The sequence below is a fragment of the Gymnoscopelus microlampas genome (genome assembly GCF_963454915.1).
Source record: "Gymnoscopelus microlampas genome assembly, chromosome: 5".
In the NCBI taxonomy this organism is placed as follows: domain Eukaryota; kingdom Metazoa; phylum Chordata; class Actinopteri; order Myctophiformes; family Myctophidae; genus Gymnoscopelus; species Gymnoscopelus microlampas.
Window position 1 is genome coordinate 58,964,487 of NC_139942.1, and position 26,052 is coordinate 58,990,538.

Sequence of the window (26,052 nt, forward strand, 5' to 3'; positions counted from 1 at the left end):
ACCAATCTATACACTATATCTATATATACATATATATATATAGATCTATATACTATATCACTGTAGCCTGGGACCAGACGATTTGGGTCTGGCACCGCTCCATAGAGAATCATTGACACTTTTAAAAGGGGCCTAAAAACCTTCCTTTTTAACAAGGCATTTGCCTAGATAGAGATGTAGTTGTTTTATTCTTTTTAAACTTCTACTGTGTTTTGCTGACTTGATTTGAAGTTTATTCATTTCACTGTCTTTTGACGTTGTTGTCTTCTTCTTTCTTTTTTTTATTGTTTTTAAACCTGTAGCACTTTGAGATTTGTTTCAAATATAAAGTGCGTTACAAATAAAATGTATTATTATTAATCAATGACCTGCTCCAGAAGACGGGGGTAACCAATCAGGGCCCAGTATTCAAGTATGGGAGACTGTAATTGGTAGTTGGTTTGTAGGTCTAACCAATTGCGTAGAGAGTCTTACCCATAGAAGCACCAGACTCATATCCACGCAGTGATATAGTCTGGCTACGCGAGGCTACCCACGGCTACCCACACTGTGGAATGTGCTTCCACCCCATGTTAGAGTGGCTCAAACCCTGCCTGTGTTTAAATCACGTTTGAAAACTCACTTGTTCTCCTTGGTGTTTGAACATTCAGATTGAGAAGCTGCTGCTTCCTCCAGGCATTGTGTCAAATGTTGTCCTGTTGTCCACTTCTTCTAGTTTATTTTAGTATTTTTTTACTGAGTGTTCAGCACTTTGGTTCAACTCTGTTGTTTTAAATGTGCTCTATACATAAAGTGGATTGGATTGGTTTCTTCTTCTTCTTCGTCTTCATCTTCTTCTTCTTCTTCTTCTTGTTATTATGATCAGAACATCCATCTTGTGGGGCGTTGGCTGGGTTCTCTGGAGAAGCTCCTAGAACGCTGCTGTGACGGCAGTCACCCCGACTATAGAGTGTTTATGAGTGCTGAGCCTGCTCTGACCCCACAAGAACACATCATACCTCAGGTTATTATGAGTATTAATATTATTATGATTATTATGATAATGATTATGATTATGATTATATATTATTAAAACTAGTCCATAACTCAAAGTATTTGCAGACTTTGTTTAAGTCTTTGCTCAGTATGTCAGGGATTGAAATCAACCTTTTTACTTGGTAGCACTGGTGCTCACATGTAAAACATGTTGGTGCTCACATGTATAACATGTTGGTGCTCACATGTAAAACATGTTGGTGCTCACATGTAAAACATGTTGGTGCTCACATGTAAAACATGTTGGTGCTCACATGTATAACATGTTGGTGCTCACATGTAAAACATGTTGGTGCTCACATGTAAAACATGTTGGTGCTCACATGTAAAACATGTTGGTGCTCACATGTATAACATGTTGGTGCTCACATGTAAAACACATGTTGGTGCTCACATGTAAAACATGTTGGTGCTCACATGTAAAACATGTTGGTGCTCACATGTAAAACACATGTTGGTGCTCACATGTATAACATGTTGGTGCTCACATGTAAAACATGTTGGTGCTCACATGTAAAACATGTTGGTGCTCACATGTAAAACATGTTGGTGCTCACATGTAAAACATGTTGGTGCTCACATGTAAAACATGTTGGTGCTCACATGTAAAACACATGTTGGTGCTCACATGTAAAACATGTAGGTGCTCACATGTAAAACATGTTGGTGCTCACATGCAAAACATGTTGGTGCTCACATGTAAAACATGTTGGTGCTCACATGTAAAACATGTTGGTGCTCACATGTAAAACATGTTGGTGCTCACATGTAAAACACATGTTGGTGCTCACATGTATAACATGTTGGTGCTCACATGTAAAACATGTTGGTGCTCACATGTAAAACATGTTGGTGCTCACATGTAAAACATGTTGGTGCTCACATGTAAAACATGTTGGTGCTCACATGTAAAACACATGTTGGTGCTCACATGTAAAACATGTTGGTGCTCACATGTATAACATGTTGGTGCTCACATGTAAAACACATGTTGGTGCTCACATGTAAAACATGTTGGTGCTCACATGTAAAACATGTTGGTGCTCACATGTATAACATGTTGGTGCTCACATGTAAAACATGTTGGTGCTCACATGTATAACATGTTGGTGCTCACATGTAAAACATGTTGGTGCTCACATGTATAACATGTTGGTGCTCACATGTAAAACACATGTTGGTGCTCACATGTAAAACATGTTGGTGCTCACATGTAAAACATGTTGGTGCTCACATGTATAACATGTTGGTGCTCACATGTAAAACATGTTGGTGCTCACATGTAAAACATGTTGGTGCTCACATGTAAAACATGTTGGTGCTCACATGTATAACATGTTGGTGCTCACATGTAAAACACATGTTGGTGCTCACATGTATAACATGTTGGTGCTCACATGTAAAACACATGTTGGTGCTCACATGTAAAACATGTTGGTGCTCACATGTATAACATGTTGGTGCTCACATGTAAAACATGTTGGTGCTCACATGTAAAACATGTTGGTGCTCACATGTAAAACACATGTTGGTGCTCACATGTAAAACATGTTGGTGCTCACATGTAAAACATGTTGGTGCTCACATGTATAACATGTTGGTGCTCACATGTAAAACACATGTTGGTGCTCACATGTAAAACATGTTGGTGCTCACATGTAAAACATGTTGGTGCTCACATGTAAAACATGTTGGTGCTCACATGTAAAACATGTTGGTGCTCACATGTAAAACATGTTGGTGCTCACATGTAAAACATGTTGCTGCTCACATGTAAAACATGTTGGTGCTCACATGTAAAACATGTTGGTGCTCACATGTAAAACATGTTGGTGCTCACATGTAAAAAATGTTGGTGCTCACATGTATAACATGTTGGTGCTCACATGTAAAACACATGTTGGTGCTCACATGTAAAACATGTTGGTGCTCACATGTAAAACACATGTTGGTGCTCACATGTATAACATGTTGGTGCTCACATGTAAAACACATGTTGGTGCTCACATGTATAACATGTTGGTGCTCACATGTAAAACACATGTTGGTGCTCACATGTAAAACATGTTGGTGCTCACATGTAAAACATGTTGGTGCTCACATGTAAAACACATGTTGGTGCTCACATGTATAACATGTTGGTGCTCACATGTAAAACACATGTTGGTGCTCACATGTATAACATGTTGGTGCTCACATGTAAAACATGTTGGTGCTCACATGTAAAACACATGTTGGTGCTCACATGTAAAACATGTTGGTGCTCACATGTAAAACATGTTGGTGCTCACATGTATAACATGTTGGTGCTCACATGTAAAACACATGTTGGTGCTCACATGTAAAACATGTTGGTGCTCACATGTATAACATGTTGGTGCTCACATGTAAAACATGTTGGTGCTCACATGTAAAACACATGTTGGTGCTCACATGTAAAACATGTTGGTGCTCACATGTAAAACATGTTGGTGCTCACATGTAAAACATGTTGGTGCTCACATGTAAAACATGTTGGTGCTCACATGTAAAACATGTTGGTGCTCACATGTAAAACATGTTGGTGCTCACATGTAAACATGTTGGTGCTCACATGTAAAACATGTTGGTGCTCACATGTAAAACATGTTGGTGCTCACATGTAAAACACATGTTGGTGCTCACATGTAAAACATGTTGGTGCTCACATGTAAAACATGTTGGTGCTCACATGTATAACATGTAGGTGCTCACATGTAAAACATGTTGGTGCTCACATGTATAACATGTTGGTGCTCACATGTAAAACACATGTTGGTGCTCACATGTAAAACATGTTGGTGCTCACATGTAAAACATGTTGGTGCTCACATGTAAAACATGTAGGTGCTCACATGTAAAACATGTTGGTGCTCACATGTAAAACACATGTTGGTGCTCACATGTAAAACATGTTGGTGCTCACATGTAAAACATGTTGGTGCTCACATGTAAAACATGTTGGTGCTCACATGTATAACATGTTGGTGCTCACATGTAAAACATGTTGGTGCTCACATGTATAACATGTTGGTGCTCACATGTAAAACACATGTTGGTGCTCACATGTAAAACATGTTGGTGCTCACATGTAAAACATGTTGGTGCTCACATGTAAAACACATGTTGGTGCTCACATGTAAAACATGTTGGTGCTCACATGTATAACATGTTGGTGCTCACATGTAAAACATGTTGGTGCTCACATGTAAAACATGTTGGTGCTCACATGTAAAACATGTTGGTGCTCACATGTAAAACATGTTGGTGCTCACATGTAAAACATGTAGGTGCTCACATGTAAAACATGTTGGTGCTCACATGTAAAACACATGTTGGTGCTCACATGTAAAACATGTTGCTGCTCACATGTAAAACATGTTGGTGCTCACATGTAAAACATGTAGGTGCTCACATGTAAAACATGTTGGTGCTCACATGTAAAACACATGTTGGTGCTCACATGTATAACATGTTGGTGCTCACATGTAAAACATGTTGGTGCTCACATGTATAACATATTGGTGCTCACATGTAAAACATGTTGGTGCTCACATGTAAAACATGTTGGTGCTCACATGTAAAACATGTTGGTGCTCACATGTATAACATGTTGGTGCTCACATGTAAAACACATGTTGGTGCTCACATGTAAAACATGTTGGTGCTCACATGTAAAACATGTTGGTGCTCACATGTAAAACACATGTTGGTGCTCACATGTATAACATGTTGGTGCTCACATGTAAAACATGTTGGTGCTCACATGTAAAACATGTTGGTGCTCACATGTAAAACATGTTGGTGCTCACATGTAAAACACATGTTGGTGCTCACATGTAAAACATGTTGGTGCTCACATGTAAAACATGTTGGTGCTCACATGTAAAACATGTTGGTGCTCACATGTATAACATGTTGGTGCTCACATGTAAAACATGTTGGTGCTCACATGTAAAACATGTTGGTGCTCACATGTAAAACATGTTGGTGCTCACATGTATAACATGTTGGTGCTCACATGTAAAACACATGTTGGTGCTCACATGTAAAACATGTTGGTGCTCACATGTAAAACATGTTGGTGCTCACATGTAAAACATGTTGGTGCTCACATGTAAAACATGTTGGTGCTCACATGTATAACATGTTGGTGCTCACATGTAAAACACATGTTGGTGCTCACATGTAAAACATGTTGGTGCTCACATGTAAAACATGTTGGTGCTCACATGTAAAACACATGTTGGTGCTCACATGTATAACATGTTGGTGCTCACATGTAAAACATGTTGGTGCTCACATGTAAAACATGTTGGTGCTCACATGTAAAACATGTTGGTGCTCACATGTAAAACATGTTGGTGCTCACATGTAAAACATGTTGGTGCTCACATGTAAAACACATGTTGGTGCTCACATGTATAACATGTTGGTGCTCACATGTAAAACATGTTGGTGCTCACATGTAAAACATGTTGGTGCTCACATGTAAAACACATGTTGGTGCTCACATGTAAAACATGTTGGTGCTCACATGTAAAACACATGTTGGTGCTCACATGTAAAACATGTTGGTGCTCACATGTAAAACATGTTGGTGCTCACATGTATAACATGTTGGTGCTCACATGTAAAACATGTTGGTGCTCACATGTAAAACATGTTGGTGCTCACATGTAAAACACATGTTGGTGCTCACATGTATAACATGTTGGTGCTCACATGTAAAACATGTTGGTGCTCACATGTAAAACATGTTGGTGCTCACATGTAAAACATGTTGGTGCTCACATGTAAAACATGTAGGTGCTCACATGTAAAACATGTTGGTGCTCACATGTAAAACATGTTGGTGCTCACATGTAAAACATGTTGGTGCTCACATGTAAAACACATGTTGGTGCTCACATGTAAAACACATGTTGGTGCTCACATGTAAAACATGTTGGTGCTCACATGTAAAACACATGTTGGTGCTCACATGTAAAACACATGTTGGTGCTCACATGTAAAACATGTTGGTGCTCACATGTAAAACATGTTGGTGCTCACATGTAAAACATGTTGGTGCTCACATGTAAAACACATGTTGGTGCTCACATGTAAAACATGTTGGTGCTCACATGTAAAATATGTTGGTGCTCCAACATGTAAAACATGTTGGTGCTCACATGTAAAACACATGTTGGTGCTCACATGTAAAACATGTTGGTGCTCACATGTAAAACACATGTTGGTGCTCACATGTAAAACACATGTTGGTGCTCACATGTAAAACATGTTGGTGCTCACATGTAAAACATGTTGGTGCTCCAACATGTAAAACATGTTGGAGCACCTACATGTTTTACATGTTGGTGCACCTACCAACATGTTATAAATGTTGTTTTTTATTAATAAAAACAATATGTGAAACAACACTGCTCAGTAACTTCTAAACAAGACGTCCGCTTACATTTGGTAAAAATGTTCATGGCGTTGGTGAGTGTCTTCATATAATACATAAGTAACTAAAGTGCAGTTTATATGAATTGTTTCTCAGGGTATTTTGGAGAATGCCATAAAGATAACCAACGAGCCCCCTACTGGTATGCACGCTAACCTGCACGCTGCTCTGGACAACTTTGACCAGGTGTGTGTGTGTGTGTGTGTGTGTGTGTGTGTGTGTGTGTGTGTGTGTGTGTGTGTGTGTGTGTGTGTGTGTGTGTGTGTGTGTGTGTGTGTGTGTGTGTGTGTGTGTGTGTGTGTACCGGTGCTCAACGGTGGGTCTGGGGACCTGCAGGGGTCCATTAACTCTTTGACAATGAACCAATGAACGAGGTTTCTCGTCATATTTGGCTACAAGGAGACTTGCCAACGAGATGTTGTTTTCAGAGGTTTTCCACTAGATGGCGTTGTTCGCTCGCCTATGGGTCACGTGATTGTAAAACTAACTATCCCGTTCCCTTCCATGTTATTCGTTTTGAGAGAATGGCTTGTTCTCTGTTTCTGTTGCTTTTTGGGGTCTGTAACTCTGAGAGTGTACTAACGGAACCCCCGATCTCCACTGTTTAATCCACAGAGTTCATTTAACTCTGAGAGTGTAGAAAACAACGTGTTTACACTCTCAGAGTCACAGACCTGTATAAAGACCTGTCTACGGTCAACGGTCTAGTCATCAAGACGCTTGAATCTGTCTGATATTCCATCCTGATTGGCTAAGATTGGCATCTAAAGTTAGAGTGGCTCGTTTTGAACAAAAGGATGGATCAGTGCAGCAGAGAACATATGTTATATATGTTATATATATGTTATGTTATATATGTTTATACATGATATTATATATGTATATATTATGTGTTATAGGTGATCATGGATCAGTGCAGCAGAGAACAGGAGTTTAAGACCCTCCTCTTCTCTCTGTGTTATTGGCCGAAAAGCATGGCGAGAGAGTATGTTTTACCCTCTGTCCGTCTGTCCGTCCGTCCGTCCGTCCGTCCGTCCGTCTGTCCGTCCGTCTGTCCGTCCGTCCGTCCGTCTGTCCGGCTGTCCGTCCGTCCGTCTGTGGACAGCTAATCTCTGGCACCGTTGGCTTGATCGCAACGAAACTGCACACACAGTCCCTGGATGCCAAATCAGAACCTCTGCCCCAATGTTTCCACATGGCCCTGATATAGCGCCACCAGGAGGCCACTTTTTGCAAAACACATTTGTTCACAGTACTCCTACATATTTTGTCCAAACATCACGCAAATCGGTAGACAATCGGTATCTCTATAGTCATTAAACGAAACGGGTCTTTCAGATTTTTCATGTTCCATCCTGATTGGCTAAAAATGGCTTCCAAAGTTTGCAGGAGTGCTCCGTTTTGAACAAAATGCCTCAAATCAATTTCCGTGAAACCTTTCACGCACATTCCCACTATGCTGAGGAAGAAATTCCACTTTAGATTTCTTTTCAGCCTCATGGTGGCGCTATAACAGCCCCATTCGTGTTTTTACCTATAACTGCACCAATCTGTGTAAAACTTTGTATGCGCACTCACTAGAGGTCAAGGAAAAACCTTTATCCTGCATTTTTCACATCTGCCTTTTATAGCGCCACCAGGAGGCAGACTTATCTAAAACATATTTCTTTATATTACTCCTTCCGATTTTATCCACATTTCACGCAAATCGGTACACATGATCTCTAGAGTCATGTGATCAAGACGAGTCTGTTTGATTTTTCATATTCCATCCCGATTGGCTAAGATTGACATCTACAGTTTGCAGGAGTGGCCCACTTAGAACAAAATGCCACAAATCATGAACGCAGCGTCCGATTGCGGTCAAACTTTGCACGCACATTCACACTATATTGAGGAACAAATGCTATCCTTTTAACATTGGCCTGTTATAGCGCCACCAGCAGGTCTAATTTATCAAAACATTTTTTTAAACAAAATTCAAATCCTCAAATCATGAATGCAATGTCCGATTGCCGCGCAAGAACAAAGAAGAAATGGCACCCTTTTCACATTGGCCTATTATAGCGCCACCAGGAGGCCACAATAACCTACCTGACCTGGCGGAGACCTGTGCTCCGAGGAGCACTTTTTCTAGTTTATACATGTATTTATATATTGTAATTAATATAACATATATTACATTATGTGTTGTATAGGTGATCATGGACCAGTGCAGCAGAGAACAGGAGTTTAAGACCCTCCTCTTCTCTCTGTGTTATTTATATATGTTATATATGTTTATATATGTGTATATATGTATGTTTTATAGGTGATCATGGACCAGTGCAGCAGAGAACAGGAGTTTAAGACCCTCCTCTTCTCTCTGTGTTATTTCCATGCCTGTGTGGCAGAGAGGAGGAAGTTTGGCCCTCAGGGATGGAACAGGAAGTACCCGTTCAACACAGGAGACCTGACCATCTCTGTCAACGTCCTGTACAATTACCTGGAGGCTAACGCACAGGTGTGTGTGTGTGTGTGTGTGTGTGTGTGTGTGTGTGTGTGTGCGTGTGTGCGTGTGTGTGTGTTGTTGTTGTTAGAACTTCCTCAAGACCCCCATGAACAACCTACATACCATGGGGTATGTAGGTTGGTGGCCCCCCTCCCTGTGGAACGCCCTCCCTGCCCACCTGACACAGTCTGTTAAGAGAAGACTAAAGAGCATTGTTTTAGTTCTAGGCTTTATGCCCTCATGTTTTAAATGTTGATATTTTTATTTTTATGCAAATTCTTCGAGATTTTCACAAATGTAAAGTGCATTATAGATAAAATCCATTATTATTATTATTATTATTATTATTATTATTATTATTACCCTTATTATTATTATGAAAGTACCATGGGAGGACCTTTGCTACCTGTTTGTTAATGTGTGTGTGTGTGTGTGTGTGTGTGTGTGCGTGTGCGTGTGCGCGTGCGCGTGCGTGTGCGTGCGCGTGCGCGTGTGCGTGTGTGTGTGTGTGTGGTGATGATGAAGGTACCATGGGAGGACCTCCGCTACCTCTTTGGGGAGATCATGTATGGAGGACACATCACTGACGACTGGGACAGGAGGCTCTGCCGGACATACCTGGAGGAGTATATGCAGCCTAACCAGGTGAGACTGTCTGTCTGTCTGTCTGTCTGTCTGTCTGTCTGTCTGTGTGTGGGGGGGGGGGGGGGGGGTGTGGTGTCATGACTCAAACTGTTTCCTGTTCATTCTTGTTCCTTCACAGTTTGACAGGAAGCTGTGTCTGGCTCCAGGCTTTGTCGTTCCCTCCAACCTGGACTATCAGGTTTGTACATTGTATTCAATCTAAGAACTAAATATAGTGACATGAGCCAGAGTCCACACGTTGTGTTTTCATACCACAACGTGTCAAGAACCAGGACCCCGTTCAAAGTGATAAGAAGACAGAACAGAACAGAACAGAACAGAACAGAACAGAACAGAACAGAACAGAACAGAACAGAGCAGAACAGAACAGAACCAGGACCCCGTTCAAAGTGATAAGAAGACAGAACAGAACAGAACAGAACAGAACAGAACAGAACATTGAGTTGAATGGAGAAGTGGCTCCACGTTCCATTCGGTTCCTCAAGCTAAACAGAACATTGTCGCTGTTGGACAGAAACCTTTCATCTCCTATTTTAACTTTATATGTTTTTTCTGGGGTAAATTGATAAACTTTATTTGTATAGCACCTTTCATGACATGAAATGCAGCGCAAAGTGCTTTACAGAGCAAGAATACAGTTACAGTTACAACCAATTTAACAATAAAGCAAACAAAAAATAAAATAAAATAAAAGCAAAAGCATAAAACATTAAAACAGGCAATACAGTGAGGACTTAAAAATCAACCAAAGAGTCAGCTAAAAGCAAGAGTGAAGAAATAGGTCTTGAGCTGTGCTTTAAAGCTATCCACAGAGGCTGCCTGTTTTAGGTGTAATGGGAGTTTATTCCACACTGTTGGTCCGTAAAAGCAGAATGCTGCTTCACCGTATTTAATGCCCTAGTTTTACATAGGACATTAAATTTAGCGCAAAATACATTGTGTGCTGCTGTACCAAATACATAGGACGGACCGTCTTCCTTCCCCTTTGTTTTCCAAGGGTTACCATGGTTACATAGACGAGATGCTGCCCCACGAGAGCCCAGTGCATTATGGGTTGCATCCCAACGCAGAGATCGAGTTCCTGACGGTGACGTCAGACACGCTCTTCCACACGCTGCTGGAGCTGCAGAATCCTGATGCTGTGACGGGGGAGGGGGCTACGCAGACCCTGGAGGAGAAGGTACTATAGACAGAGTCCTGATGCTGTGACGGGGGAGGGGGCTACGCAGACCCTGGAGGAGAAGGTACTAGATCAGTGGGTTTTCAACCTTTTTCATGCCAAGGACCCCTAAATTGATATACATTTGGCCGCGGACCCCCATCTGCTAATGTTTTGCGCCAGGGACCCCCCCAGAAGCAAAGATATCAGTTCATTTTCGCTTTAAAAAAATATAAATATTCAAAGATGTGCTATACTTTTTCAAGGTTTTTCCAAAAATAGCAGATCTACAAGCTCATAGCGCGGCACTCGGTGCCGCGCTATGAGCTTGTAGATCTGCTATTTTTGAATAGCCAAAGCTAAGTGGTTAAAAATGATCGTGACGCTATGTTAACTCATTTTGCTGGGGACCCCCTGGTACTCCCTCAAGGACCACTGGTGGTCCCCGGACCACTGGTTGAAGACCCCTGTACTAGATAGATAGATCCATAGATAGATAGATAGATAGATAGATAGATAGATAGATAGATAGATAGATAGATAGATAGATAGATAGATAGATAGATAGATGGATACATATATACCTTCATTGATCGCAGAGGGAAAATGTCAGTTGTCCAGAGCCAGCACAGCAGTTAGAGTTACAAAGTTACAGATACGGAGTAAGTCAAGTCCTGTCAGATACAAAGGTAAGAAATGAAAGTAAGTACCTCCATGGTGTTACTACTTACAGATGTGCCACTTCAAAACTTCACACGTTACTGTTCTTTCCCTGAAAGTGCCCTGAAAAGGCATTTTTTCTTCCCTGTTCTGCCCTTAAAAATGCACTGTTTTGCCCCTGAAAAGAAGTTGTCACTACACACCCCCGTTTTCCCTTCAACAGACATCCATATACATGAGAACAAAAGAATGTGTGTTGAAGAAGGTGTCAGACTCATTATGAGGCGAAAGGTGATTTGAAGAGGTCCTTGACCAGTTGCTCAAATGAATTAGCATCATAAAAGCAGTGATCATCAAAATAATTCAGCATTTTAAATGCCCTTCTTTGTCCCTCTTATTGCCCTGGGAATCCCCTGAAAATTTACTGTCTTGGCGATGGCAGGACATTTGAAGTTTTGAAATGGCACATCTGTACTTATTTTCTATCAATTACACGCCCCATGAAGTCTCAGTAGGAAACCCCATTGAGTCTGGTACTGAGCAGCCACCCGGTCAGCAAATGATTGACTCTATGAAATACATTCAAGGCGTCAGCTTCATGGGGCGTGTGATTGATGGAAAATAAGTCAAGTTTTGGGTGAACTACTCCTTTAATGTGACGTGTTCCACAGGTGAAGGCCATCCTGGACGAGGTCCTGGAGAAGCTTCCAGAGGAATACAACATGTCTGACATCACGTCCAAGACGGCGGAGCGCTCTCCTTACATCCTGGTCTGCTTCCAGGAGTGTGAGCGCATGAACACGCTCATCCACGAGATACGACGCTCCCTGAGAGAGCTGGACCTGGGCCTCAAGGTGTGTGTGTGTGTGTGTGTGTGTGTGTGTGTGTGTGTGTGTGTGTGTGTGTGTGTGTGTGTGTGTGTGTGTGTGTGTGTGTGTGTGTGTGTGTGTGTGTGTGTGTGTGTGTGTGTGTGTGTGTGTGTGTGTGCGTGCGTGCGTGCGTGCGTGCGTGTCCGACCGTGCTGACTTATGCAAAGGTTAAAATGTCATTTAGATAACATGTCATTTAGATTGATGATACTGTAGGTTCATTGTTTAACTGTGATCTTATAGTTTACTGAGACACTACACTGTCTCTATGTATTCTATGTATGTGTTTACCTAGAAACAGAGTGTCTGATACATGATACATTGTCATTGGTTACAGGGTGATAAATGATACATTGTGATTGGTTACAGGGTGATAAATGATACATTGTGATTGGTTACAGGGTGAGCTGGCCATTTCCTCAGAGATGGAACAGCTCCAGACAGCCTTATTCTTTGACAACGTTCCTGAAACCTGGACCAAGCTGGCCTACCCCTCTATCTATAGTCTGGCTATATGGTATGTAACCTCTATCTATAGTCTCTATGTACTGTTACCTCTATCTATAGTCTATATGTACTGTTACCTCTCTATCTATAGTCTATATGTACTGTTACCTCTATCTATAGTCTATATGTACTGTTACCTCTCTATCTATAGTCTATATGTACTGTTACCTCTCTATCTATAGTCTCTATGTACTGTTACCCCTCTATCTATAGTCTATATGTACTGTTACCTCTCTATCTATAGTCTATATGTACTGTTACCTCTCTATCTATAGTCTATATGTACTGTTACCCCTCTATCTATAGTCTATATGTACTGTTACCTCTATCTATAGTCTATATGTACTGTTACCCCTCTATCTATAGTCTATATGTACTGTTACCCCTCTATCTATAGTCTATATGTACTGTTACCTCTCTATCTATAGTCTATATGTACTGTTACCCCTCTATCTATAGTCTATATGTACTGTTACCTCTCTATCTATAGTCTATATGTACTGTTACCCCTCTATCTATAGTCTATATGTACTGTTACCCCTCTATCTATAGTCTATATGTACTGTTACCCCTCTATCTATAGTCTATATGTACTGTTACCTCTATCTACAGCAGCGGTGTCAAACTCGCGGCCCGCGGGCGTTTTGCGGCCCACGGAAAGGTCCCTGGCGGCCCAGGAAATACTTTTAAAAATAGTAAATTGATACTACATCTAACAGACAGAGTCGCATTTTGCACTCACTTGCTGTGCGGCCAAGCAGCTCTCCCCCACCCGCTGCTACTTGGCTGAGTACCTCTGATGGCCCTGCCATTGTCTCCCCAGCTGTGGAATGTTGTGGCTGATTGGCTCGTTAAGAGTCTATTCAACTACTAGTCGAGTAGTAATGGCGATAGGCTACTCTTTGATCCTCACACAGGAGTCAGCACGGTCTCTCTCTCTCTCTCTCTCTCTCTCTCTCTCTCTCTCTCTCTCTCTCTCTCTCTCAGTGCTATGAAAACTGAGTTTGTTCAAGCAAAGAGATGTCAGGTGTCTGGGAGCAGCAAGTGATTTAGATTAATTTTCATGCTGGCTACACCATGTAAATTTGATATTTTTGAAAATATAATAATGGTAATAGGTAGTTTAAATGTATCAAAGCTCCTTCTTTTATTTCTCAGGAGCTTGCCCAGTGAAATCCTCAGTATTCATTTAACTCAGAGCGTATTTAAATTCAATCTGGGAAAGCATCTGTGTCATTTTAAGATCTATTTGGCTATTCAAAAATAGCAGATATACACGCTCATAGTGCGGCACTATGAGCTTGTAGATCTGCTATTTTTGTAAAAGTAAATAATTAAAGTAGCTAATCTTCATAAAACATTTTTTAAAGTGATATACTGTAGATAGCAGTGACTGAGATGTAGTGGAGTAGAAAGTTCTGGAAATTGGAAATACTCTAGTAAAGTAAAACTACATCAAATCTGTACTTAGGTACAGTACTTGAGTAAATGTAATTAGTTACTTTACACCACTGTTCTATAAATGTAATTATTTAACCACCCACACACATTACCAGGTATTGTTTAACTTCAAATTTAATTATTCTACTTAAAATGGTTTATAATAATTATAATAATAATAATAATAATTATTATTATTATTACCCTTATTACTCTCCGCAGGAGAGTTTTGTTTTCACTTTCTAAATATGACACACCGATTGGTCAAGCCTCACGTGACACGTGACAATACGGTGAAATACTGTATAAATACATGGCGTCACTTTGACGGTGGCTTTGCCACCGTCAAAGTGAGGTAAGACAGGAACCATCACGAAATGGCTGCATGGCTGATACATAATTGGCAGATAGGACAGATAGGACACTTATATAGACAGGAGGGATATGACACTTACACAGACGGATAGGACACTTACAGTACACAGACAGGACTGATAGGACACTTATACAGACAGGACGGATAGGACACTTATACAGACAGGACGGATAGGACACTTATACAGACAGGACGGATAGAACACTTACACAGACAGGACGGATAGGACACTTACATAGACAGGAGGGATATGACACTTACACAGACAGGACGGATAGGACACTTGCAGTATACAGACAGGACGGATAGGACACTTATACAGACAGGAGGGATAGGACACTTACACAGACAGGAGGGATAGGACACTTACATAGACAGGACGGATAGGACACTTATACAGACAAGACGGATAGGACACTTATACAGACGGATAGGACACTTATACAGACAGGACGGATCGGACACTTATACAGACAGGATGGATAGGACGGTTAGAACATAAGAATTAGAACATTCCCAACACAAGTCTGGTAAGAGTGAGGTAAGACAGGAACAATCACGAAATGGTTGATAAATGGCGGATACTGTAACAATTGGATAGGACACTTACACAGACAGGACGGATAGGACACTTACATAGACAGGACGGATAGGACACTTACATAGACAGGACGGATAGGACACTTATACAGACAGGAGGGATAGGACACTTATACAGACAGGACGGATAGAACACTTATACAGATAGAACATTCCCAACATTCCCAACAACGGAGAGTTGTGCTCCGAGGAGCACTTTTTCTTGTTATTATTATTGTTACAAATTGCATTGTTTGTTTTCTGAGACAAGACAACAGATTGAAAAACAATGCTGTATAACTGAATGCGTGTGAGCGCGCATGTGCGTCCGCAACTGGTTCCTGCCCACCTCAAGTCACCATTTGACCAATCTTGCCCGGACACCAAAATGAGTTTGACACCCCTGATCTACAGTCTATATGTACTGTTACCCCTCTATCTATAGTCTATATGTACTGTTACCCCTCTATCTATAGTCTATATGTACTGTTACCTCTATCTACAGTCTATATGTACTGTTACCCCTCTATCTATAGTCTATATGTACTGTTACCTCTATCCACAGTCTATATGTACTGTTACCCCTCTATCTATAGTCTATATGTACTGTTACCCCTCTATCTATAGTCTATATGTACTGTTACCTCTATCTACAGTCTATATGTACTGTTACCTCTCTATCTATAGTCTATATGTACTGTTACCCCTCTATCTATAGTCTATATGTACTGTTACCCCTCTATCTATAGTCTATATGTACTGTTACCTCTATCTATAGTATATATGTACTGTTACCCCTCTATCTATAGTCTATATGTACTGTTACCCCTTTATCTATAGTCTATATGTACTGTTACCCCTCTATCTATAGTCTATATGTACTGTTACCTCTATCTATAGTCTATATGTACTGTTACCCCTCTATCTACAGTCTATATGTACTGTTACCTCTCTATCTATAGTCTATATGTACTGTTACCCCTCTATCTATAGTCTATATGTACTGTTACCTCTATCTACAGTCTATATGTACTGTTACCCCTCTATCTATAGTCTATATGTACTGTTACCCCTCTATCTATAGTCTATATGTACTGTTACCTCTCTATCTATAGTCTATATGTACTGTTACCCCTCTATCTATAGTCTATATGTACTGTTACCTTTATCTACAGTCTATATGTACTGTTACCCCTCTATCTATAGTCTATATGTACTGTTACCCCTCTATCTATAGTCTATATGTACTGTTACCCCTCTATCTATAGTCTATATGTACTGTTACCTCTATCTACAGTCTATATGTACTGTTACCTCTCTATCTATAGTCTATATGTACTGTTACCCCTCTATCTATAGTCTATATGTACTGTTACCCCTCTATCTATAGTCTATATGTACTGTTACCTCTCTATCTATAGTCTATATGTACTGTTACCCCTCTATCTATAGTCTATATGTACTGTTACCTCTATCTACAGTCTATATGTACTGTTACCCCTCTATCTATAGTCTATATGTACTGTTACCCCTCTATCTATAGTCTATATGTACTGTTACCTCTCTATCTATAGTCTATATGTACTGTTACCTCTCTATCTATAGTCTATATGTACTGTTACCCCTCTATCTATAGTCTATATGTACTGTTACCTCTCTATCTATAGTCTATATGTACTGTTACCCCTCTATCTATAGTCTATATGTACTGTTACCCCTCTATCTATAGTCTATATGTACTGTTACCTCTATCTACAGTCTATATGTACTGTTACCCCTCTATCTATACACGAATCCACGGAGCGCTGCCCTGCGCGCGGCCATTGCTGCGGTGTCAACACTCCGCGGACGCGACACCGCAGCAATGGCCGCCTACAGGCAGCGCGTCTGTGGATTCGTCTATAGTCTGGCTATATGGTATGTAACCTCTATCTATAGTCTCTACTGTTACCCATCTATCTACAGTCTGCCTATATGGTATGTGTGGTGTAATGTTATTACCTGGCTTTGAACATGTTAATGATGATGTCATGCTATGGGAGGTCCGGGCTTAGGAGACCTATAAGGAGCGTGCCCGGGAACCGACCAGGAAGTCTATGCTATTATGCTGCACGACATGTGGAGACGCTGTATTGTATGACCTGTATTATTCTTGAGTAAACAACAGTCTAACGCAAGCTCTGGTAGTTTTCATTGTCTCTAAACGAGAACTCAACATGGTGTCAGAAGTGGGGCTACTTTGAGCGACCAAACGTTTGACTTTAGTGAAAAAGAAACCCGGTAAAAGCGACATGGCCGGTGAAGGGGACGGAGCCGCCACGGCAGCACAGCAGCAGCCGGAGTTAGCAGCACCGCAGCCGGGGCACGCAGCAGCACTCCAGCCGGTGATTGCGGCACCTCCGATGGCGACGTTCAGCATCAAACCTCCGGAGCCTTTCGACTTCGCAAAGCCACACGAGTGGGAGAAGTGGATAAGGAGGTTTGAGCGTTTCAGACTGGCGAGTAACCTGAACTCCTCCTCCGAAGCGAACCAGGTGAATACACTGGTATACTGCATGGGGGACGAGGCTGACGACGTGCTACGAGGGCTGGACCTAACAGCCGAGCAGTGACAGCTATATGGTACAGTCAAAAACGGATTTGACAAGTTTTTTATGCCGAAGAAAAACGTCATATATGAACGGGCCAAATTCAACAAGAGAGTACAGCAGCCTTCAGAGACAGTGGACGTATTCATCACAGCACTGTATGCACTGGCAGAGAACTGTGAGTACGGCGATCTACATGACGACCTCCTGAGAGACAGACTAGTAGTGGGCCTTCAAAATGCATCCCTGTCAGAGAGAATGCAACTGGATAAGGACCTCACTCTAGCGAAAGCCATCACAATGGCCAGACAGTCTGAGGAAATTAAGAGGCAACAGACTGATCTGAGGGATTTAAGTGCTAGCAAAGCAGCTATGGATGCTATGCATTTTAAGAGGGGGAAGCAGAACAAATTCAGAAATAAAGATCAGACACGGGGACAGTACAAAAATTGGAAATCTGATAAACCTGTGCAGAACAGAGCTGAAAATAAAGCATGTGGCAAATGTGGAAAATTACCCTCTCACCCAGTGTCACAGTGCCCAGCTAAGAGTGCTGAATGCCACAACTGTGGTAAACGTGGTCACTTTGGCAAGGTGTGCAGATCAAATAAAACTGTAAATGAAGTGGCTGAGGATGTGGATGAACTGTTCTTAGGTGAGGTGGCCTCAGGAGAGGACCCATGGATGGCTGATATCAGCATAAGGGGCAGCACAGTGTCCTTTAAAATAGACACCGGGGCAGACGTCACAGCCATTTCAGAGCAGGTGTACAAAAGTGTCATGCACAGTGAGGGGGAGCTAGAAAAAGCTATCAAACCACTCTATGGGCCGGGTGGTGTTAAACTGACAGTCCTGGGGTCAGCCACAGAATACAAGGAGAGGAACATTACAGAGAGGATCTTTGTAGTGAGAGGCCTACAGGTGGCACTGCTGAGCAGGCCAGCTTCAGTTAGCCTCAAATTGGTGGCCAGAGTTGATTCAATAGACAAAGAGTCAGTAAAGCAGACGTATCCTAAACTCTGTGATGGCCTCGGGCTTGTTCAGAAGCCTTACACAATCAAACTCAGGCCCGACGCACAGCCATTTTCCCTTAAAGTGCCACGCCGAGTCCCATTGCCACTCATGGGCAAAGTAAAAAAGGAATTGGAGAGGATGGAAAGTCTTGGGGTCATCAGCCGCATTGAAGAACCAACAGACTGGTGTTGTGGCATGGTGGTAGCCCCGAAAAAGAACAAAGAGGAAGTCCGCATTTGTGTGGACATGACACCACTGAATGTGTCAGTGTGCCGTGAGAAATATATCCTTCCCTCTGTAGAGCAGACGCTGGGCATGCTCACAGGAGCACAATATTTCACTAAGCTAGATGCAAATATGGGTTTCTGGCAGATTCCCCTGGCCAAAGAATCAGCTCTCTATACTACTTGCATCACGCCATATGGGCGTTACCACTTTAACCGCCTGCCTTTCGGTATCTCCTCTGCCCCAGAGCACTTTCAAAACATGATGGTGACTGAGGTCACTTCCGGCCTAGAAGGTGTAGTATGTCACATGGACGATATTCTTGTCTGGGGGGCTACAAAGCGGCAGCATGACGCCAGGACGCATGCTGTACTGGAGCGAGCAGGGAAGGCAGGGGTCACACTCAACATGTCAAAATGTGAGTTTGGAAAAAAAGAGGTTAAGTTCCTTGGTTACATCATCTCAGCAGACGGCATGAAGCCGGACCCAGATCAAACCAGAGCTGTGCAGGACATGAAAGAGCCTACAAACTTAACTGAGCTCAGAAGTGTCCTGGGTATGGTGAACCACTTAGGGAAATGTCTACCTAACCTGGCTGAGAAGGACAAAGCACTGAGAGATCTGCTGTCCAAAAAGAATCAGTGGTGCTGGGGTCATGAACAACAGAGGGCTTTCTGCAGCCTCAAACAGGAGCTCTCCACTGCACCAGTCCTCCAGCTCTACGACCCTAACAAGCCACTGCAAATATCAGCCGACGCCTCGTCCTATGGGCTACGCGCTGTGATGCTCCAGAAGGACAAAGGGGTTTGGTCACCGGTAGCGTATGCTTCCAGGTCCCTGACTGACACAGAGCAGCGATATGCGCAGCTGGAAAAGGAAGCACTAGCGCTGACATCCTGGGCCTACATTTCGATCTGGAGACCGACCACTAACCTCTTGTGAGTCTACTGGGTGGGCAGGCTCTGGACGCACTGCTACCTAGAATACAAAGATTCAGGATGCGCTTAATGAGGCACTCCTATACAATCTCTTACACACCAGGGAAGAGCCTCACAACTGCTGACACACTGTCTCGCGCCCCACTCAAAAATGGTGTGATGCGAGCAGACAATGACCTGATGGAGGATACTAATATCTATGTTGACTCAGTACTAGACAACCTTCCCACGAGTGATAAATATCTGACTGAGCTTCGAGAGCAGCTGAGTGCTGACAGTGTCTGTGCCCAGGTCATGGAGTACTGTGTTGATGGCTGGCCGGACAGACATCAGTTACAGGGCCCAGTCAAACACTACTGGCATGAGAGAGCACATCCTAACCTTGAGCCTGCGTGGCTCAAGGTTAGTGATACCTGCTAACATGAGAAATGATGTTCTTGACAAGATACATGAGGGGCACCAGGGGGTGGTTAAGTGCAGAGAACGTGCAGGTCAGACTGTGTGGTGGCCTGGACTGAGCAGCCAAATCAAAGAGCTTGTGCTCAACTGCAGAGAATGCATCAAAGAAAGGGTTAATCCAAGAGAACCTCTGCTGCCAACCAAACTCCCAGACGGGCCCTGGCAAAAGCTAGGAGCAGATCTATTCACCTTGAAAGATAAGAACTATCTGCTAGTGGTGGATTATTTTTCCAGATATCTGGAAATAGCGCAGCTCAGCCCAACTAGGTCCGCAGACGTGATAGTACATCTAAAATCTATGTTTTCACGTCATGGGATTCCGTTTCATTTTCTTTCTGATAATGGCCCCCAGTTCTCTGGTCATGAGATGAAACAATTTGCGGCTGACTATGGATTTGTGCACGTGACTAGCAGCCCTAGGTACCCACAGGCCAATGGCGAGGCAGAGCGTGCCGTCCAAACAGTTAAGAACTTGCTTAAAAAGGCCAAGGATCCCTATCTGGCTCTACTGGCCTACAGGGCCACTCCACTGAGTAACGGCTACAGCCCTGCTCAGTTGCTCATGGGACGTTGCCTTCGCACCACCTTACCTATTCTTCCTGAGAAGTTGCAGCCAGCTCTACCAGACCTGCAGGCCCTCCAGCAAAAGGAGAGAGAGAGGCGACTGATGGATGCAAAGTGTTTCGATGAGAGACACAGAGCCAGAGCTCTCACAAAGTTGTCACCTGGAGACCAGGTTTGGATTACTGACACAAAGGCACAAGGGACGGTGACATCTGTACACCACAGCCCACGGTCCTATCTGCTCAGTGGACCACAAGGGACACTGAGAAGGAACCGTCAACATCTCGTGCCTATGCCAGAGTCTCAGGATGAGAACCAACCTGAGCAGGAGGACATTCCTCCGTGTGCAGGCTCAGGAACTCTGTCTCCACCAAAAACATCTCAGAGCACACCCAGTGGTGTGAGAACAAGGTCGGGCAGAGAAGTTAAAAAGCCACAGAGACTAGACCTGTAGTAAAAGAAAAGGAAAAAAAAAAAAAGGTCTTTGAAAAAGCATGTGAAGTGATTTGTTTTTGTAATCAATGTGACATTTGGTTTGGTGTTTGAAAAAAAAAGGAAAAAAAGAACCTGGTTTTGTTACATTTGAAATGGAAAAAGGAACGCATGCAGTTATTTCTGTTGTTTGAAGGTACGCTTTGAATGTTCTCTTTTGCAAGCAAAGTTAAGAAGATAATTGCTGTTTATTGTTTTTGTTTCTCGGGAAGAAAAAGAGAAATGTGATTTAGCTGTTTGGGGAAGAGAAGAAGAAATGTGATTTGTTATGTGTTTGCTAATGAAATGAAAACAGTCATGTTACATGGGGATTAAGGTTCAAGGTGTTAACAGAATTTTCTGTGAATTGAAAAGCTAAGGATCTTTTCAAGTTAAAGTAAGGGGGATGTGGTGTAATGTTATTACCTGGCTTTGAACATGTTAATGATGATGTCATGCTATGGGAGGTCCGGGCTTAGGAGACCTATAAGGAGCGTGCCCGGGAACCGACCAGGAAGTCTATGATATTATTCTGCACGACATGTGGAGACGCTGGATTGTATGACCTGTATTATTCTTGAGTAAACAACAGTCTAACGCAAGCTCTGGTAGTTTTCATTGTCTCTAAACGAGAACTCAACAGTATGTAACCTCTATCTATAGTCTATATGTACTGTTACCCCTCTATCTATAGTCTATATGTACTGTTACCTCTATCTATAGTCTATATGTACTGTTACCTCTATCTATAGTCTATATGTACTGTTACCTCTATCTATAGTCTATATGTACTGTTACATAAGTAGGAAAGAAAATGGAGGGCAGAGGTGTGACTGTTTAGCAGTTTTTAAGAATTCAGTTAAAGCATGAGTATTGTTTGAATATAAATACTAAGAAAAATCTCTCTCTCATGTATTATCTCTCTCTCTCTCTCTCTCTCTCTCTCTCTCTCTCTCTCTGGTATTATATATTGTCTCTCTCTCTCTCTCCGTTATATAATGTAATGTCTATGTCTCTCTCTCTCTCTCTCAGGTATATAATGTAATGTCTATGTCTCTCTCTCTCTCTCAGGTATAATGATGTGTTGCTGCGCTGTAGAGAGCTGGACAGCTGGACTCAGGATCTGTTGCTGCCCAGCGTTGTGTGGTTGTCTGGACTGTTCAACCCCCAGTCCTTCCTGACCGGTAACACACACACACACACACACACACACACACACACACACACACACACACACACACACACACACACACACACACACACACACACACACACACACACACACACACACACACTTACATGCTAGTATGTTAGCATTAGCTAGACAAACAGGTAGATTGGTTCTCCTGAATGTGACTTGGAAGAAATAGACAATAGATGTTTATTGTCCATTATATGATGAATTAAGACATTTATTGTTTGTAAAATGTAATCTATTTTTGTGATGATTCTGAAAGACGATGCACTGATGTGTATGTGGTGTCCTATAAGTCCATGTGGGCGGGGCACCGTTGGTACAAGACACACAAATAAAGAAATCTAAATCACGCCCCATTTTTTTGTTGGGAGACCCCCTAAGTGGGGGTCTCCCAACAAATGCATCAGACCCAAAAGTGGATTTATTCACTTCCGGTTTTGAAAAGTGCCCAAAATGCTCCCAAACTTCGCCTACCTCCCCTAAATAGGGATCTGCGAACAAATATATAATGCTACGTTTTTGCCTCAGACGACTAGAAGTGGGTGAAACAAGCACTTGAAACCATTTGAGTAATTGTTTTTTAATTAGAAAAAATATAGATTTTTTTTTTTTTTTTTTTTAGGAGGCATGAGCTCGGCCCTGGCCTCCCTAGGTTGGCAGAGGGAAGGTAGTGCCCAGGATTACAGCTTAGGCATTGGCACTGGGTGAAAAAAAATAGGGGTTACAAAATCGTGGGATAAAAATTTAATAAAAAAAAAATATATATATATATATATATAGATTTTTCCCTTAAATCTTTTTTATTTTCCTTTTTTAGGTTTCTGTTTATTTTTTATTCATTTTTTTATAATTTTTTTGCTGCTTTTTTTTTTTTACTCCACCACAATGGACCACCCAAAAACCTGTTAGGAGCACGTTTTAGGCCATTTGGAGTCGATTGGTGGTACTTTGTAGTGACACTATTTTGAGTCTCCAGCCAGCTGCAGGCACACTTACATTTTCTTAGGAAATGTGTTTCTAGTGTTTGTTTATTTTTGTCCCAGTGTTCATGCAGTCTCTTTTCGTCCCAGTGATCAAACAGTCTCTTTTTGTCTCTAGCGGTCATGCAGTCTCTCGCCCGTAAGAACGAGTGGCCTCTGGACAAGATGAACCTGACGGTAGACGTCACCAAGAAGTTTAAAGAAGAGTTCAACCAGCCGGCCAGAGAGGGAGCCTATATCTATGGACTGTATATGGAAGGTCAGTTATATATGTATATAAATATATCTATGGAAGGTCAGTTATGTATGTATATACATATATCTATGGACTGTATATGGAAGGTCAGTTATATATGTATATACATATATCTATGGAAGGTCAGTTATATATGTATATAAATATATCTATGGACTGTATATGGAAGGTCAGTTATATATGTATATACTAGGGCTTTCACGACTAGAGATTTTTACAGGTCGACTAATTTGACCCAGTGGTAGTCGACTAGTCGAAATTTAAATAAAAAAAAAAAAAATACAAAAATGTTTTTTTTTTTTTTTGGGTGGCACTGTTTTAATGCCATCCTACTACTATATTACTATTATTATTATCCTCCTGCCCTTATTTCTACGGCGTTTTAAGGGAAGCGCTTCTGGCACAGCAGCACAGCACCACAGCAGCGTCTCCAAGGATCCCCATTGCCCAATAATAGGCTTTTATTGGGCATGCTTTTGACCCCCTTTTGATAAAAAATAAAGTCAGGAGGATAATAATAATAGTAAGATGGGCCATTACTATAGCATTAAAAATTAAAAAAAGTTTTTTTTTTTCTTTTTTCAACTATTCGACTAGTACCAACAAGGTCGACTAGTGGTTATACTAGTCGACTAGTCGACTAGTCGACTAGTTGGTGAAAGCCCTAGTATATACATATATCTATGGACTGTATATGGAAGGTAAGTTATATATGTATATAAATATATCTATGGACTGTATATGGAAGGTAAGTTATATATGTATATAAATATATCTATGGACTGTATATGGAAGGTAAGTTATATATGTATATACATATATCTATGGACTGTATATGGAAGGTCAGTTATATGTATATACATATATCTATGGACTGTATATGGAAGGTCAGTTATATATGTATATACATATATCTATGGAAGGTCAGTTATACAGATGTGCCATTTCAAAACTTCAAATGTCCTGCCATCGCCAAGACAGTACATTTTCAGGGGATTCCCAGGGCAATAAGAGGGACAAAGAAGGGCATTTAAAATGCTGAATTATTTTGATGATCACTGCTTTTATGATGGTAAATCATTTGAGCAACTGGTCAAGGACCTCTTCAAATCACCTTTCGCCTCATAATGAGTCTGACACCTTCTTCAACACCCATTCTTTTATTCTCATGTATATGGATGTCTGTTGAAGGGAAAAACGGGGGTGTGTAGTGACAACTTCTTTTCAGGGGCAAAACAGTGCCTTTTTAAGGGCAGAACAGGGAGGAAAAAATGCGTTTTCAGGGAAAGAACAGTAACGTGTGAAGTTTTGAAGTGGCACATCTGTATATGTATATACATATATCTATGGACTGTATATGGAAGGTAAGTTATATATGTATATAAATATATCTATGGACTGTATATGGAAGGTATAGAGAGAGAGAGAGAGAGAGAGAGAGAGAGAGAGAGAGAGAGAGAGAGAGAGAGAGAGAGAGAGAGAGAGAGAGAGAGAGAGAGAGAGAGAGAGAGAGAGAGAGAGAGAGAGAGAGAGAGAGAGAGAGAGAGAGAGAGAGAGAGAGAGAGGGGGGGGCAGGGTCTATATGGAACCTGACTCTATATGGAAGATAGATATATATATTAGGAGGCGAATGGATCACACTGAGTGACTTAAAGACTGCCCTTGAACACTCATATAACAAAGAAAGTGCAATTTAAATGGCACACTGTGACTCTTTCCGAGTATTGGAAAGCCAAACAGATACCACGAGGGCTTAGAATTCATAAGCAGCCTGCATTTGGCAGAGAAGACCCCGTCTTCATACAAAAATGGGAACAAGTATTAAACAAATGCTCGATGGACTTGATATTACTTACTATTGAACAAACAGCAAAAGAAGCTGAGAAAATTAAATCAGAGACGCAACAAATCAAAGACAAGTTAAGCGACAAGATCAGCTCTGATGAATTCTCTAACTTGGAACACAAATTGAGAGAAGATCTCACAAAGTTTGAGAATGAACTTAAAGCCCTCAAGAGGAGCAAGTTCGAACTACATGCCCAAGACTACAAAGAAGGAACTGTCTACAACTGGCAAGAAGGAGGAAAAAAGCGCCGCCAAGCCACACACCACCAGAGGAGACGTTGGCCAC

At 41.7% G+C, this 26,052-nt stretch overlaps 1 protein-coding gene across 1 annotated transcript in view; it reads left to right on the top strand.

Annotated features, from left to right (window-relative positions):
• Positions 1–26,052, top strand: part of dnah9l (dynein, axonemal, heavy polypeptide 9 like) — a gene marked incomplete at both ends in the record, with an annotated part of 207,600 nt that overhangs the window by 176,165 nt on the left and 5,383 nt on the right. Inside the window, 10 exons of the mRNA XM_084057033.1 lie at positions 866–1,003; positions 6,599–6,688; positions 8,814–9,005; positions 9,519–9,638; positions 9,757–9,816; positions 10,636–10,818; positions 12,129–12,311; positions 12,728–12,843; positions 22,559–22,671; positions 23,784–23,924. Of these exons, the coding sequence (XP_083913159.1) occupies positions 866–1,003; positions 6,599–6,688; positions 8,814–9,005; positions 9,519–9,638; positions 9,757–9,816; positions 10,636–10,818; positions 12,129–12,311; positions 12,728–12,843; positions 22,559–22,671; positions 23,784–23,924 (1,336 nt within the window). The remainder of the gene's footprint in view (positions 1–865; positions 1,004–6,598; positions 6,689–8,813; positions 9,006–9,518; positions 9,639–9,756; positions 9,817–10,635; positions 10,819–12,128; positions 12,312–12,727; positions 12,844–22,558; positions 22,672–23,783; positions 23,925–26,052) is intronic.